This window comes from Poromitra crassiceps (assembly GCF_964638095.1).
Source record: "Poromitra crassiceps genome assembly, chromosome: 28".
NCBI lineage: Eukaryota > Metazoa > Chordata > Actinopteri > Beryciformes > Melamphaidae > Poromitra > Poromitra crassiceps.
The window spans coordinates 6,381,698-6,397,574 of record NC_139651.1 but is presented as its reverse complement, the minus strand read 5'-3'; the positions used below and the strand labels follow the sequence as shown (position 1 = coordinate 6,397,574).

At 44.9% G+C, this 15,877-nt stretch overlaps 1 protein-coding gene and 1 pseudogene across 2 annotated transcripts; both read left to right on the top strand.

Moving 5' to 3' along the window:
- Positions 1 to 1,506: 1,506 nt before the first annotated feature.
- LOC310799480 (tetratricopeptide repeat protein 7B-like) lies at positions 1,507 to 4,077 on the top strand (the record flags this gene model as incomplete). The annotated part of the gene is made up of 1 exon (XM_083662071.1): positions 1,507 to 4,077. One exon carries the CDS (start codon positions 1,507 to 1,509, stop codon positions 4,075 to 4,077), a length of 2,571 nt encoding a protein of 856 aa, XP_083518197.1.
- Positions 4,078 to 14,286: 10,209 nt separating this feature from the next.
- On the top strand, positions 14,287 to 15,627 carry LOC310799859 (mitochondrial fission factor homolog B pseudogene; annotated as a pseudogene). Its single transcript has 2 exons — positions 14,287 to 14,981; positions 15,597 to 15,627. The product of its transcript is annotated as a mitochondrial fission factor homolog B pseudogene (transcript).
- The last annotated feature ends 250 nt before the right edge of the window (positions 15,628 to 15,877 follow it).

The following is a 15,877-nucleotide window of genomic DNA, read 5'->3' as shown; positions in this document are numbered from 1 at the left end:
TGACTAAAGAGTGACATTATCTGTGATTTATGACTGAAGATCTCACATAATACCAGACATTGTGACATCAGTGACCAAACAGTGACACCACATGGTGTGCATTCATGAGAGGCCGAAATTATCTTATATATCTACATTTAAAATTCCAAACAAATAACTTTTTAATGTATGCTTTTCGGGTAACAGGGCTGACACAGCGTGCTCGTCCCCCTCTGTCAGACATTACAAAACTTGAAGAAAATTAATTAAAAGCAAATGTCACTCAGCATCATCTTAAGAAAAGGCAGGTGATGTCACTTCCTGGAAATGCTACAACTTTTGGAACAGTCCATTATGTCTGAAGGGGTGTTTTCGTTAAAAGTAACAGGGTTGACGACAACATGGATAAAAGACTATATTGTTCTTTTTCTCATCATTTTACACATATTAAGAATAAAACTCATTCATGAGTAATGAAACAACACTTGGGGCATTATATAGGTGTATGTTTTTTTATGATAGTTTGATGGTTTTTGGCCTTAATAGCTAGCCAAAGTAGAAAGATCAGACTGAGATACAGGTAATTTTCGCATTTTTTGCAAGATGCTTCACACAACAGTTTAGAACTCTTTAAAAACAAAATGAAGAAATAATTTGTTTTTATTAAGAGACATATCTGGGGAAGTAAATTATAAAATGTTGTATTGCTTATTTGTTGTTTATTCAGATTTACAGAGGAATGTTGTTCCAGATACATAAAATGGCAAGTTTTCCGATAATCACCCCTATACATTCTTTCCTATTTGTGTGCAAGTGAATTCAACTTCTATGAAATAGCTCTGTTGTGAGCGAAGCTGTCTCCACCATGTTGACGTTTACTTTTTCAGACCATGGAGAACAATGTTAAACTGATGAACATCATAGCGCTTCCCATACACAGTGCAGCCCCCCCCCCCCCCCCCCCCCCCCCCCCTGCTGCGAGAGGAGCAGCTGCTTGACTGTGTATGCACTACTAGCCTATTGGAAACCCCTGAATATAACAGCTAGAACAGTCTGGTATTAAAGTTCAGAAAATCACATCAGTTTACTGTAATGCCACTTGACTTATGCCATATCACGATATAACGATATCCAAAATCTAAGATTATACTGTATCTACTGTAGTCTCATATCACAATATAAATATAAAATCGATATATTGCCCAGCCCTACCCTCTAGTGGTCAGAAAATTAAGAGCTGCCACATTCAATCATACTTCATATTGGGATTCAACTAAAACAAGCATGCTTTGATGACTGGTTAGGTTTAGGCATGAGGAGTGATGATTGGTTAGGTTAATATCAGGGTAAGAAAAAGTCCACAATGGAAATAAGCCTTTGATTGGTTGGTTGGTTGATTGATTGATTGATTTGAGTAGTCCAAAAGTCCTAATAGTGACAGTGAGTGATGTCATTTGAGCAATTGTGATGTCATCATAGAGGTCGAGTTGATCAGCTTGTCGTGTTTTGGTCGACCCAGTGCCGAAGATGACATCGAGGAAGTCACGACTGGAGGCTGAGATAGAGCGGTGCCGCTCAGAGGCGCAATTCGACAAGATACCGGAGTTAGTACGACAGCTCTCGGCCAAAATAATATCAAACGATGACCTAGGGGAGCTGCTGTTGGGGGAGTGTAAACTCCAGACCTATTTGAAGGAGAATCCCATCAAACAGGGAGCCAGTCCTAGCGGACCACAGCCTAAACTGGTGACGGTCAGGAAACACCTCTCCTCTGTCCTGGATAAAGGAAACCTCAAGGCCGACTACCTCCAGGAGGCCAATCTGCTGATGGCTAAGCTCTGCTATGTGGAGGGAGAGTACAGAGATGCCTTAGGTCACTACAGCGGGGTCAATCTGGATGACTTGCAGCTGGTGGGAGCTCCTGTCTATAGGCTCTCAATGATAGCAGAGGCATATGCTACTAAAGGACTGTGTCTAGAGAAGGTTCCAGACGCCTCGCCATCTCTGTCCAACAAGAACGCAGGCACTCCGTTGTCCAATAGGAGTGCAGGAGAGCATTACCAGGAAATCATCACCTGCTACGAGAAGTCTGGAGACATCACTCTGCTCTACCTGCAGGAAGTCGAGAAGGCGTTGTCAGCAAGGATTCAGAATCGCAGTCCGAAGCCCGGCCCAGTGGTCCAAGACCAGGAACTGGGCTACTTCCTGGAGATGGGCCTGCAGGGAGCCCATCTCATCCACTTCAAAAGCGGTAACCTGACACGAGGCGTGGGCCGATTCCGGGAGATTCTCCGGGCTGTGCAGACCAGAACCACCCAGAACTTACGCATGACCATAGCCAGGCAGCTAGCAGAGATCTTGCTCAGAGGGATGTGTGAACAGAGTTACTGGTCTCCTCTGGAAGACCCACCCATGGTGTCCCCATTGGACGAACACACGCGACAAGGACACGCCCTCAGCAAGAACTACAACCTAAGCCGACGCCCACGAGTCTACGCCGGAGATAATCTGTTTTGTCCTCAGGAGAATACAGAGGAAGCTTTGCTATTGCTCCTCATCTGTGAGTCCATGGCTAAACGTGATGCTGTGCTGAGTAGGATGCCTGAAAACAACAACGATCGCATCATCAGCCTGCAGTCGGCCTCTGCGGTGTACGATCTCCTTAGTATAGCTCTGGGCAGGAGAGGCCAGTATGAGATGCTGTCTGAGTGTTTGGAGAGAGCCATGAAGTTTGCCTTTGAGGAGTTCCACTTGTGGTACCAGCTCGCTCTGTCGCTGATGGCGGCTGGGAAATCGGCCCGGGCCGTCAAGGTTCTCAAGGAGTGTATCCGCCTGAAGCCCGACGACCCCACCATCCCACTGCTGGCTGTCAAACTGTGCATCGGACCCCTGCACTGGTTGGATGAGGGGGAGTGTTTTGCGAAGATGGTGGTGGACATGGGGGAGAAAGTTCAGAGCCAAAGAGAAGAGTTCAGAGCCAAAGGTTACCTGGCTATAGGCCTGGTCTTCAGCCTCAAGGCCACCGATGCATCATTGCGAGGCACACAGGAGGAGTACCAGAGGAAAGCTTTGGGAGCCTTCCAGAGAGCTCAGAGTCTGTCTCCCACTGACCATCTAGCAGTGTTCTACCTCGCACTGCAGCTGGCTGTATCCAGGCAGATCCCCGAGGCGCTGGGCTATGTGCGTCAGGCTTTGCAGCTTCAGGGAGACAATGTCCATTCCCTCCATCTGTTGGCGCTGCTGCTCTCTGCTCAGAAACACTACCATGACGCTCTCAATATTATAGAGCTGGCCGTGTCCGAGTATCCTGAGAACTTAAATCTGCTCTACACCAAGGTGAAGTTGGAGACGATGTGCAGAGGACCAGAGGAGGCTCTACTCACCTGTAAACACATGCTGCAGATCTGGAAGAGCTTTTACAACCTCACAGACCCCAGTGACTGGGGACGTGGCAGTCCGTTGGACAGAGCCGCAGCAGACAGACGACAGCTCAACGTCATGACGCTGCCGGACTTCGGCGACGCCGAGACGGGCTCGGTCCACGCTACCTCGATAGCAGCCAGCCGCATGGAGCAGACGTTGTCCGATGTGGCCTCCTCCCTGCCGAGCAGCGCCGCCAAACACGGCCCGCTGCACCCCTGGACGATGCTGGCTCAAATCTGGCTGCACACAGCCGAGGTGTACATGGGCATGTGGAAGCTGGCCGAGGCCACGGCCTGCACGCAGGAGGCAGCCGACCTCTTCCCCACGTCCCACAAGGTGTTGCACACGAGGGGGCAGATCGCCCAGCTGAGGGGCGACGTAGACGAGGCCAAACGTTGGTACGAAGAGGCCCTGTCCATCAATCCCACGCACGTCAAGACCATGCAGCGACTGGGTCTGATTCTCCAGCAGCTGCAGCGCTACAGCCTGTCGGAGAAGGTCCTGAGGGACGCCGTGCAGGTCAACAGTACGGCTCATGATGTGTGGAACAGTCTAGGCGAGGTGTTGCAAGCTCAGGGCAATGCTGCCGCCGCCACCGACTGCTTCCTCACCGCTTTGGAGCTGGAGGCCAGCAGTCCCATTCTGCCATTCACTATCATACCCAGAGCACTATGACACACATACCCGATGCAACCACTAGGGGTTGCACTATGACACATATAGCCTACAGATGCAACCACTAGGGGTGGCACTATAACACATATACAGATGCAACCACTAGGGGTCCCACTATGACACATATACAGATGCAACCACTAGGGGTCGCACTATGACACATATACCGATGCAACCACTAGGGGTTGCATCGACTTGTCCATTACTCGTCACATGGTTTGACTTGCGAGGCAGCAGCCGGCAAGAGATGCTCTTCTCATCTTGTCTTTTCCACTCATTTCTATATAAACTCGACACAAAAAGTGGAAACTTTTGGTTTGGATGATCATATCTCCGCTGTTACTGTATCCTGAATTTTATCTTACCGTAAAACTTCAATTAATAGGCCGAGCATTTATTTACAAAAATATGTGGACCCCACATCTATATGGGACCTGTGGCACATTTGGGACCTGCGTTTCCTTTTGCGCAAAATTCTTGCTCAGCAAAGATTGGAAATAGTATCAAATTGTTTACTTAAACCAGTAGCCTATTACTTGGGTAAAGAATACAGTATAGAGATATGGTTTGACCGTGCCACCTGCTATTTGGTGTGTGTTTTTCAGTACAGTAATTCTCCCATGCTGCCTGGAGCTGCAGGCATTGATGAGAAGGGACCATGTTGAAATAAGTTAACTTACATGTTACCCCTTGAATTTTGTAAACAACAAAAACAACCTGTCAATCACCCCCTACGGTTGTTATGAAAAGGTGAAATTAGCTATATTAGTCCATGGGCCAGACCAGATATTGGTACCATATGGGTGGGCAAAACTTTACCTATACTAAATTGTTTATAGGGTCAATATAAGTAAATTAATATATGATAGCCTTTCCACAGGAGTAGCTTTTCATATTTATTGGACATTTTCTTATTTTCCCCTATTTAGTCCATGGGCCAAACACAAAAATTGCACATATCGGTACCACTCAAGTGGACAAATTCTAATCATGATTTTTGAACAGGTTATCCATAGATGATATTTTAGTATGATAGCCTTTGCAGAATGGCAGCTTTGTCACAGTTATCGGCTCATGAAGTTAGCAAACCCCTACAATAAATTAGATTCTAGGTGCTGATCCATAACCTATTTTAGGCTCAGGACCTTTAACCATGTTCTATGAGAACATGTTTGACAACATTTGAAAGGGTAGCTTCATAGCTTTCATTTGAGCTCAGTTGTGAGTCTGTCTGACAAATAAAGAGCTCACATGGGCTCTTCAAAGTGTCAGTGACATTCATTTTTCCACAGTTTTCGCCTAAATTATAGTCTTTATTTCAGCACTGTGGCATCTAGGAACATCCGAGACACAAACAACAAACACTGGAATACTCATATAGGACTATAAGGATTCAGAAAAGGTATAATGAACCCATACTATCCCATCGTGAGGGGTGAATTTTGCCCTTTGAATTTGGTAGAAGAATGCCTTCTCGAGGGAAATGGGCCAGAACCCAAAATGTAAGATATCGGTACCATCCGGGTGGAGAAATTCTACTTGTGATTTTTTTTTATTCCTATGACCATGGTAGCTTATTAGTGCTTAACCACCCCTCTTAAATTATGGACTTACTGTATGGGAATTATGGGAAATCATCTTTCTTTCATTATATCCTCTCCCTGGGGTGTCTGGACTACTAACTGTTAATATTACATGTCTAGATATAGGCATGCTATCCTATGATACTATACATACCATACCATACTATAGCCTACTATACTAAATTGGCACATTTCCCAGTCAAAAAGAGGGTAAATTGGCACGCTTTTCAGTCAGAAATTGTTTTATTTGTGTTACGGTATATGTACAGCTACATTCAAAATGTTTCCAGTCTTTCAACACAATATTAGGACAATCTACCCTTCCTGAGACCATGTCATCCACGAGGGCAACACCATCATCGTCATTCACATCTGAGTCTGTCAGCTGTGCAGCAAGCTCTTCTTCACTGTGTTGGTTGGCACATGTTTGTAGTTTGCACATGTAACCCAGGTTACCAGAACCGTATAATATGTTTAATGTAATAAATTATACTGTGAATATAACATAATATAAACAGTGAATATAATAGAAGTAATGGGAGGACTCTTATTTTGAAAGCATATCAGAAGGTGAAAAGGTAAATTCTGGTGAAGGACTCTTATTTTGAAAGTACATCAGACGCTACGCAGCATCCGCTATCAGACCAGAACTGCACATCCAAAGCGTCAAGGCCGCGCCCCTTTTTGGGGGATAACACAAGCCACTCGCGTTGACTTCAATGTAAAATAGCAGTACCCAAAACATCTATAGAAAAATAACAGAATTCATTTCCTTTATAAATGACCCAAAGACACCATGACATGACAATATATTTCAACTCGCCCGGCCATAGAATGCGCAAGATACATCGACACGAGGTACTTGCCTTATATGAACGCTGTATCCAGTTTCCACCAGGTTACATGCATCGTCCACATTGACGGTGTCACGCCGTCGCCTACCCTATCGCAGACCAGTTTTTTTTTTTTTTTTTTTTATTGTTAGTGAAACTATAACAACACAGCAACTCTTCGGCATATCTCTATCAAATTAAACCGTTTTAAATAGTTTGTTTGAAGTGGTTTCGGCTTCTTGTACCATCGTTTACTATGGTGGGTTTCCCCTAAAAAGGGGCGCGGCCTTGGAGCTGGGCGCTTGAAGACGCGATGCAGTTCTGGACGAATATCAGACAAGACGTGTGTTGACACCGGAGAACAGAAATACGTGTTGAGACATAGAACACAGAGACACGTGTAAGTAAAATATATGTGTGCTTACCGATAATTAACTGTTATCTCTCTGAAACCGTCAGTAAAGAAAATTATTGTCCCCGACCAGATTCATTGCTGCTAAATAGCGACCTGTGGTGCTGCCATTTGCCGAAAGCAGATTCTTGGTGAGTTTCCCCCGACATGAAAAAGTGCTATTGCAGCTTGCTGTAATGATAATATGAAGCTAGCAGACTGAAAACATGCTGACTCGATGCAATAGTGCTACAAACATTAGCAACACGGATTAGCATCCACCACGATACCGTGGCTAGCACATTAACGTGCTGAACGTGCAAACCCTCAGCTAACATGGGTGAGAGTCACCCGGTGGTTTTACTGGATGCGTAGAGCAGCCATGACGCATCGCGTGTAGCGTTATTCTTTTCATTACCTCAATCAGTGTTTATTTCTGCAGTGTAAAGCCTGCTAGTGTTAAGCTTATTAGTAGCTGTTGCAGTGTGTTTAATGCACACCAGTGGTGATACAGTATACTGTAGCTTTTAGGTCAAGGAAATGGAGTTACTGAAATGAATGCACTTGAACTGATGTCACTTTGTATATTCTGTTAGCCATACTGTAATACTATGTTTAATGTAATTGCTATATAAAATGTATTTTGATGCTGAATGGAAAAGAAAAGAGAAAATGACATGACAGATGGTTAAAGGAGTGATGACAATTTTATTTGTTTATTTGATGTAACGTTTTATTTGGCTTAATGGTTACACATTGCACATTAGAGTCCACACAGGAGAGAAAACATTTATTTGATCCGTTAAGTGACACTTTTCTTGGTTTTGTGGGTACAAGGCCAGGTCCTCCTTCTCCTCCCCCTTGGCCCTTGGTCCTTGTTCCCGTTTCCTGTCCGTCCTTGTTGTCAGCGTCTGAATCCACCAGACCCCGGATTCCCCAGCCCGGCTTGCTTCCCGTGGAGAGAGGTGCAGCTGGTTCTTGGGGTGGCGAGCCTAAGCCCTGAACCGGATCGAGAGAAAGGAGAGATGATCGAATTATCCCTTGTCAACTAAGTGGTAGGACAATCGTATCTATTGCCCCACGGATTTCATGGAGTTTCTAACACAGTGGTAGGACAATCGTATCCATTGCCCCACATTGCCCCACACATTCAAACCCACGGAGCTTCCATCACAGTGGGAAGACAATATCCCCCTTGCACTTTTCCATTCAAAGGATAACTGTCCGAGTCGAACTGATCTCGTGGATCCAAACTACAGCACATGTTGAATGTTTTGTTTTTGTTCTGAATCTAGATAATTGTTTATAATAATTGTGATTTATTTCGATTGTCCATTGTGAGTATTGCTCTGTGTGCATTTGATAGTGCTCACCTGATTTGAACGTGAGTTATTGATTTGTTTTCTAAGTACTTTAATAGAACCTGAACCTTAGCAGTGTTAAACTAGTTTTTCTATTTTTATATACAGCTGTGTATTACTTGCTGAAATACACAGTAATGCAACCAGAGCAATACTATGGAATTCCTGAAGGGAACTTGTTCTATTGTTTTTGTTTCTGGGTAATTGAGTTCTATTGAAGGAACGGTTGTTTTTTTGAGGTTGAAGGTCGAATCCAATCGAAATAATAATAACCGGCGACTGTATGTTGAGTCAGAAGCACTTTAAAATAGGATTTATATGGAATTATAATAAATCAACATAGGAATTAACAAAAATTAATGAGTGCCTGACTAATAACAAAATAGTTTCTTATAAAATAAGAAATAAAAGAGACAGTTACTTACCTGATGTGTGAACATCTGTCGTCGACCCACCGTCGTTGAATGCAAAACCTGAAAGAAAGAGAAATAGTTTAGTGGGAAAAAAGAATTGTGTTTGATTAATATTATTGTTGAAATGATATGCTTGAAGAAAGAAAGAATAAGAAATAACTGAAATACAAGTAAATAAATGTTGTGTTATCTTTAAAAACGTACCTGCTGAGTCTGTGTCGTGTTCTGTGTGCTGCCTGGTGCCCATTTCTCCAAGAGCGACATAGAGCTTCTGTGACCCCGGTCCATAGATAAAGGTGATCTACTCTCTCTAACTGAATCAGAGAGGTGTGCTCATTCTGAACTGATAGTAGTGTTACATAATTGGCGAGCCAGCCAGGAGAGGGGGGACAGTCAGCGGGGGGGCAGGGGGGACGTCTGTCCTCCACCTGGCTGCTGGGGTGTTCCACCTTGATGCAGGACGTCCCAGAGCTCCTCTTGGAGGCCGGCTTGGAACATGTCTGGGGAGGATAGCCCTCCCTCTCCACCTTCTTCTTCAGACTACTGTTCCATCTGTTTTTTATGCCGTTGTCCGTCCTGCCAGGCAGCAGCTTGCATATTTCACTCCAGCAGTTTCCCAGGTTGTGATGGGCCTCGCAGATTATGCGGTCCTCCTCGCTGGTCCAGCAGCTCTTTATCAGAGCAGGGTTGAGGTGGTTCAGCCATCGCTCGCGGCACCGCTTGGTGCTACGGCTGCCCAGGTGGTCGGCTATGTCCCGCCACGCTCCAGTCCCAAACTGAGCCACCAGCTCCATCAACATTTTGTCTTCCTCCTTGGTCCAGCGTCGTTTGGCCACATTTGGATGAAGGGTCTCGAGACACTTCCGCGGACACTCTGCCTCTGTCCTCACATTCTCCTTTTGGCTGCATTTAGATGCGTGTCCGGCGTTGGGTCTGCAGTATGGGCTCCCTCTAGACGTGTGTCCCGCAGTGCCTCTGCCGCCCTCCAGAAACATAGGATCCAGGCAGCTGGACTGGCCCTTTATACAGGTCCTTGGTCTCCAGGTGATGCTGCTCATCATCACTGCTGATATGATTTCACACTGACTGCTGTCGCTGTGTGCTCTTCGGTTGTGTGTGAGTTTTAAAAAAAACTTCTCATGGCTCGAGTAAACACAAGCTAAATGTCTTCAACAGTCGCTGTCTTAACTCCTCTCTCTCGTTTACTACTCTCTCGCTGTCTTCACTCCTCTCTCTCTCCTCCCCCTTGGCCCTTGGTCCTTGTTCCCGTTTCCTGTCCGTCCTTGTTGTCAGCGTCTGAATCCACCAGACCCCGGATTCCCCAGCCCGGCTTGCTTCCCGTGGAGAGAGGTGCAGCTGGTTCTTGGGGTGGCGAGCCTAAGCCCTGAACCGGATCGAGAGAAAGGAGAGATGATCGAATTATCCCTTGTCAACTAAGTGGTAGGACAATCGTATCTATTGCCCCACGGATTTCATGGAGTTTCTAACACAGTGGTAGGACAATCGTATCCATTGCCCCACATTGCCCCACACATTCAAACCCACGGAGCTTCCATCACAGTGGGAAGACAATATCCCCCTTGCACTTTTCCATTCAAAGGATAACTGTCCGAGTCGAACTGATCTCGTGGATCCAAACTACAGCACATGTTGAATGTTTTGTTTTTGTTCTGAATCTAGATAATTGTTTATAATAAATGTGATTTATTTCGATTGTCCATTGTGAGTATTGCTCTGTGTGCATTTGATAGTGCTCACCTGATTTGAACGTGAGTTATTGATTTGTTTTCTAAGTACTTTAATAGAACCTGAACCTTAGCAGTGTTAAACTAGTTTTTCTATTTTTATATACAGCTGTGTATTACTTGCTGAAATACACAGTAATGCAACCAGAGCAATACTATGGAATTCCTGAAGGGAACTTGTTCTATTGTTTTTGTTTCTGGGTAATTGAGTTCTATTGAAGGAACGGTTGTTTTTTTGAGGTTGAAGGTCGAATCCAATCGAAATAATAATAACCGGCGACTGTATCTCTGTTGAGTCAGAAGCACTTTAAAATAGGATTTATATGGAATTATAATAAATCAACATAGGAATTAACAAAAATTAATGAGTGCCTGACTAATAACAAAATAGTTTCTTATAAAATAAGAAATAAAAGAGACAGTTACTTACCTGATGTGTGTGTCGTCGACCCACCGTCGTTGAATGCAAAACCTGAAAGAAAGAGAAATAGTTTAGTGGGAAAAAAGAATTGTGTTTGATTCATATTATTGTTGAAATTATATGCTTGAAGAAAGAAAGAATAAGAAATAACTGAAATACAAGTAAATAAATGTTGTGTTATCTTTAAAAACGTACCTGCTGAGTCTGTGTCGTGTTCTGTGTGCTGCCTGGTGCCCATTTCTCCAAGAGCGACCTAGAGCTTCTGTGACCCCGGTCCATAGATAAAGGTGATCTACTCTCTCTAACTGAATCAGAGAGGTGTGCTCATTCTGAACTGATAGTAGTGTTACACACAGGTTTGTGCATTTCAGACCGTTATTGAGACATGTGCACTCTCGTGGTTTGCACAACCTCACACACTTGCAGGAGAGCAACTGCAAGACGGCACCTGGTGCTGGGGAACCGTGCATCCACTGGATTTCAAGCTGCCCCTCATCATCTGTGGTCCACCTATGGTCCTTAAAGTACAGTCCATTGTTGATATCATGGGAAACTCCTTTGTGAATCCACTCAGTCCAGATCAATATGAGTTTGTCAGCTCGTCAACTGCAACTGTTGCCCCGCCAGATGTAGCCAACCTGCATGATTCCAGCCACAACATCCAGCAGTGGAGGAAACTGCTCTACAGCGCTGCCAGCAAAGTCAGTCTGATCAAATTCTTGTTTGAGGAATGGAAAGGACCCAAACACAGATAGAAACTACAAGACAAGGCCTTATATGTTACCTGTGAAGTAGTCTGCTTCAAAATCAACAAGAACCAATGGGAGGAGGTAACACAGCTCAAATCCTCTCAGGAAGAAGCTGACACCTGCATGCTAATGCATGCTCTCCATGTAGCAGAGTCTGGCTTCAAGGCAATGATCATCATGGCAGACACAGATGTCCTGCTACTGACTGGGTTGGAGCAAGGACATCCCATGTCCAATGTACCAAAAATGTGGAACACTGACAGAACAAGACAATGTTCCAGGACATCACCAAACTATGCAAATCACGCGGCGATAGTATTGCTGGCGCCTTGATTGGCATGCACACGTTCACTGGCTGCAACACTGTCAGCGTATTTGCAGGACACGGAAAAGTGGGCACCCTGAACAGACAGGACATATCAAGAAGCCTTCCTTGAGCTCGGCCGTGCTTGGGATGTCTCTAATGAGCTCTTCAAGAAGCTGCTGGAAATCATGTGCCACATGTATATGTACCCTCTACACACATTACAGATGTCAACCTCCTCCGATACCAACTTTTCTGCACCAGACGTGGGGAGGTCGAGTCCAGCCAGCTTCCACCATTTGAGGATTGGCTATTAATGCATTCCATTCATGCAAAAGATCAGACTGCAATCTCTAGACGGTCTCTTCAAACCCAGCCATCTGTACCAAGCCCCAAGGACCATGGGTGGACCACAGACGATGAGGGGCAGCTTGAAATCCAGTGGATGTGCGGTTCCCCAGCACCAGACCGTTTTGCAGTTGCTCTCCTGCAAGTGTGTGAGGTCGTGCAAACCACCAGAGTGCACAGGTCTCAATAATGGTCTGAAGTGCACAAACCTGTGCAAACTACAAAAATGTGCCAACCAGCACACTCAGATGTGAATGACGATGATGGTGTTGCCCTCGTGGGTGGCATGGTGTCTCAGGAAGGGTAGATTGTCCTAATATTGTCCTGAAAGACTGGAAACATTTTGAATGTGGCTGTTCATATAATGTAACACAAATAAAACTATTTCTGACTGAGAAACGTGTCAATTTACTCAGTTTTTGACTGAGAAATGTGCCACTTTAGTAGACAAGCATAGTATATCTAGTATAGTATAGTATAGTATGTACAATATCATAGGATAGTTTGCCTATATCTATGTAATATTAACAGTAGTCCAGACACACCCTAGGCAACGGATAATGAAAGAAAGATGATTTCCAGGGAGGGCACTTTCCTAGTTTTGAACGACAGCAGTCCATAATTTAAGAGGGGATAAGCCCTAATAAGCTACCAGTCATCAAGGTCTATCATATAAAAACATAATCTAGGGATGTACGGTATATGAATTAAAAAAAATCACAAGTAAAATTTGCCCACCTGGCTGGTACCGATTTGTTAAATTTAGGGCTCTGGCTCATTTCCCTTGAGAAGTCATTCTTCTACCTTAAGGGCCATATTCACCCCTCACGATGGGATAGTATGGGCACATGATACCTTTTCTGAATCCTTATAGTCCTGTGAGTATTCTAGTGTTTGTTGTTTGTATCTCTGATGTTCCTAGATGCCACAGTGCTGAAATAAAACTATAGTTTAGACGAAAATTGTCGAAAAACGAATGTCACTGACAGTTTGAGGAGCTCCTGTGACCTCTGTATTTGTCAGAGAGACACACAACTGAGCTTAAATGAAAGCTAGGAAGCTACCCTTTAAGATTATATCAAATATATTCTCATCAAACATGAGTAAAGGTCCTAAAAAGAGCCTAGAATAGGATATGCATCAGCACCTAGAATCCAAATTATTGTAGGGGCTGGCTAACTTCATGAGCTGATAACCGTGAGAAAGCTACCATTCTGGAAAGGCTATCATACTAAAATATCATCTATGGATATATACATGTTCAAAAATCATGATTAGAATTTGCTCACTTGAGTGGTACCGATATGTGAAATTTTGGTGTTTGGCCCATGGACTATATACTGTAGACAGACCAAAACAGTGTTTTGCCCCCATACTGGAAACATGTTTAATCCTGTTCCGAAGTCGGGCATTTTAACATGGGGTGAATGCTTACTGCATGCACCCAGCCCCAAGTGGCCATTCGAGGAACGACAGGTTTCAGCAACACTTCCACGTCTTGATAGGAAAACCATAGTTTGCCCACTGATCGCAGCCCATGTCCCATCGCAAATGACAAATTAGTGAGTATCATCAGTGAGTGATGATGATGTCACTGCTGGGTCACTGATGTCACAATGTCTGGCATTATTAGTGAGATCTTCAGTGATGTCATAAATCACAGATAATGTCACTGTTTAGTTACTGTCTGTGACATGGGTGATTTATGACAGACACTGATGACGTCATAGACTCTGTGACATTGATGTCATAAATCCTTCACTGCAATGCAGAGGCTATAAGGGGTGTCCAATAACATTGGAGGTGCCTGTCTCCACACAAGGAGATGCCTGCTAGCTACGTCATCTGTAATTGTGTGTTTTTTTGGTAGCATATCCTGCTAATCCTCCCTTTATTATTTGTAAATCACTTCCGTGGAGATCGAGGCATCTAGCAACATACCAAAGGAGCCTGAAGAGATCTTTAGAGACAGAAACAAGCTGTTAGAGATCTACAACAATCAAGAAGTAGTTGGAACAGCCAATTGAACGGAGCAGCCTTCCCCGGCCCCCACGGTCAGAGATGGCAGAGAGGAACCGTATCCACTCTGAGCTGGAGTTCACAGAGTGGATCAGCCAGAGGATGCGTATCCCTGAGATGCTCAAAGTTGCCTCTCACACCTCCGGGGACCCTGATGCCGGACTGCTGGAAGACCTCCATAGTGTCATGATGCAAGTCCCACAGAGAATTGTGGTGGCAGCAGGAGACGGTAGTGGGCCCCAGTACACCAGACCCAGGGAGCTGGACTTAATCGAGTCCAGGCCACTAGAGGCCCTGTCACTGAAGACTACTCCGCTCAGTGTCCTCACCCTCACCAAGCGGCCTGTGGACGTCCTGCAAGCTGAGCGGAGGTTAGTAGAAGAGGAACAGAACCTCTACAGCTGTAGCGGTGCTCTATCATCTTTCATCCAGTCGACTACTACATGTCGGGCCTACCAGCAGGTAGATGAGACCCAGCGCAGCAAACCATCACTGCGAAGGGGGTCGGCTTCAAGCTCCAACCCCCTGCAGGAATCCAGGCTTGCATTGTCGACACTTGACATCTCTCTGGAAGGAGGGCCTGATTACAGGACACTTCGCCGTCAGCTCATCAAGGTGAACCGGAGACTGCAGCTCTTGGAAGAGGAGAACAAGGAGCGAGCAAAGCGCGAGATGATCCTGTGCTCGGTCGCTGTAGCTTTCTGCCTCATCAACAGCTTAGTGGACTCGGTGGCTTGGTCAATATTCTATGTTGTTGTTGCTGCAGGTTCAGGTGTTATTGGCTGGGCTATGTGCAAGAGCCATCCAATTCATAACCTCAGCAGGGAAGGATTTATGACATCACTGATGATGTCACAAGGGTTAAGTAATCACTGGCGATAAGCAGTTAGTTGGCTATATTAAAAGTGACAAAATGAGAACATGGTATTTAAAATTAACGAGACATTTTGCGTGCTCAATGAACTTTGTTTTAACTTTGTTCGAGTGACATCACACGTGTAGAGCCGAGACGAAGAAGGAAGAATGACTGATGAGTCTCGCGTTGAGGCTAGGAGTGAAGTAGCACTTCATAAGGTGGCCAAGAGCGCCATCTATCACATGACGGTGAAAACACAGATTGACGGGGAAAGTGTTAAGTTCATCATTACTTTATAAATGTTAGTGTAAAAGCTGCAAGATCTTATTTTCATGAATCCCTCCCTCATTACCACCCCCACGGTGCCCTTGAGCAACCTTAACCCCAACCGGTCCCGTGGAGCAGATCAGGCTGTGGTTGTACTGGTCAGCTTCCAGGTGTGAATGTGTGTGTGTGAATGTGCACAGGGCGCTCCTCAAAAACCCACATTTCACAGGGACTATTTCGGATACCAGCCATTTCTTTAAACCATGGAATATTATCAGAAAGGCTAAATAACAAGCTTCTACTGGTTCAAAACGAACACACACACACCTGCCAACATTTGGCTCAATAGGCTGTGAAAGAGGACCCATTTGAAAATGTTTTTTCCCTCACCAAAATTTAGCCTAACTTTGGAGCGTTATTTAGCTACCTTCCTGACAAGCTAGCATGACATGGTTGGTACCAATCGATGCCTTAGGTCTTCTAGTTTCATACCAGAAAATTCAGCCTCTG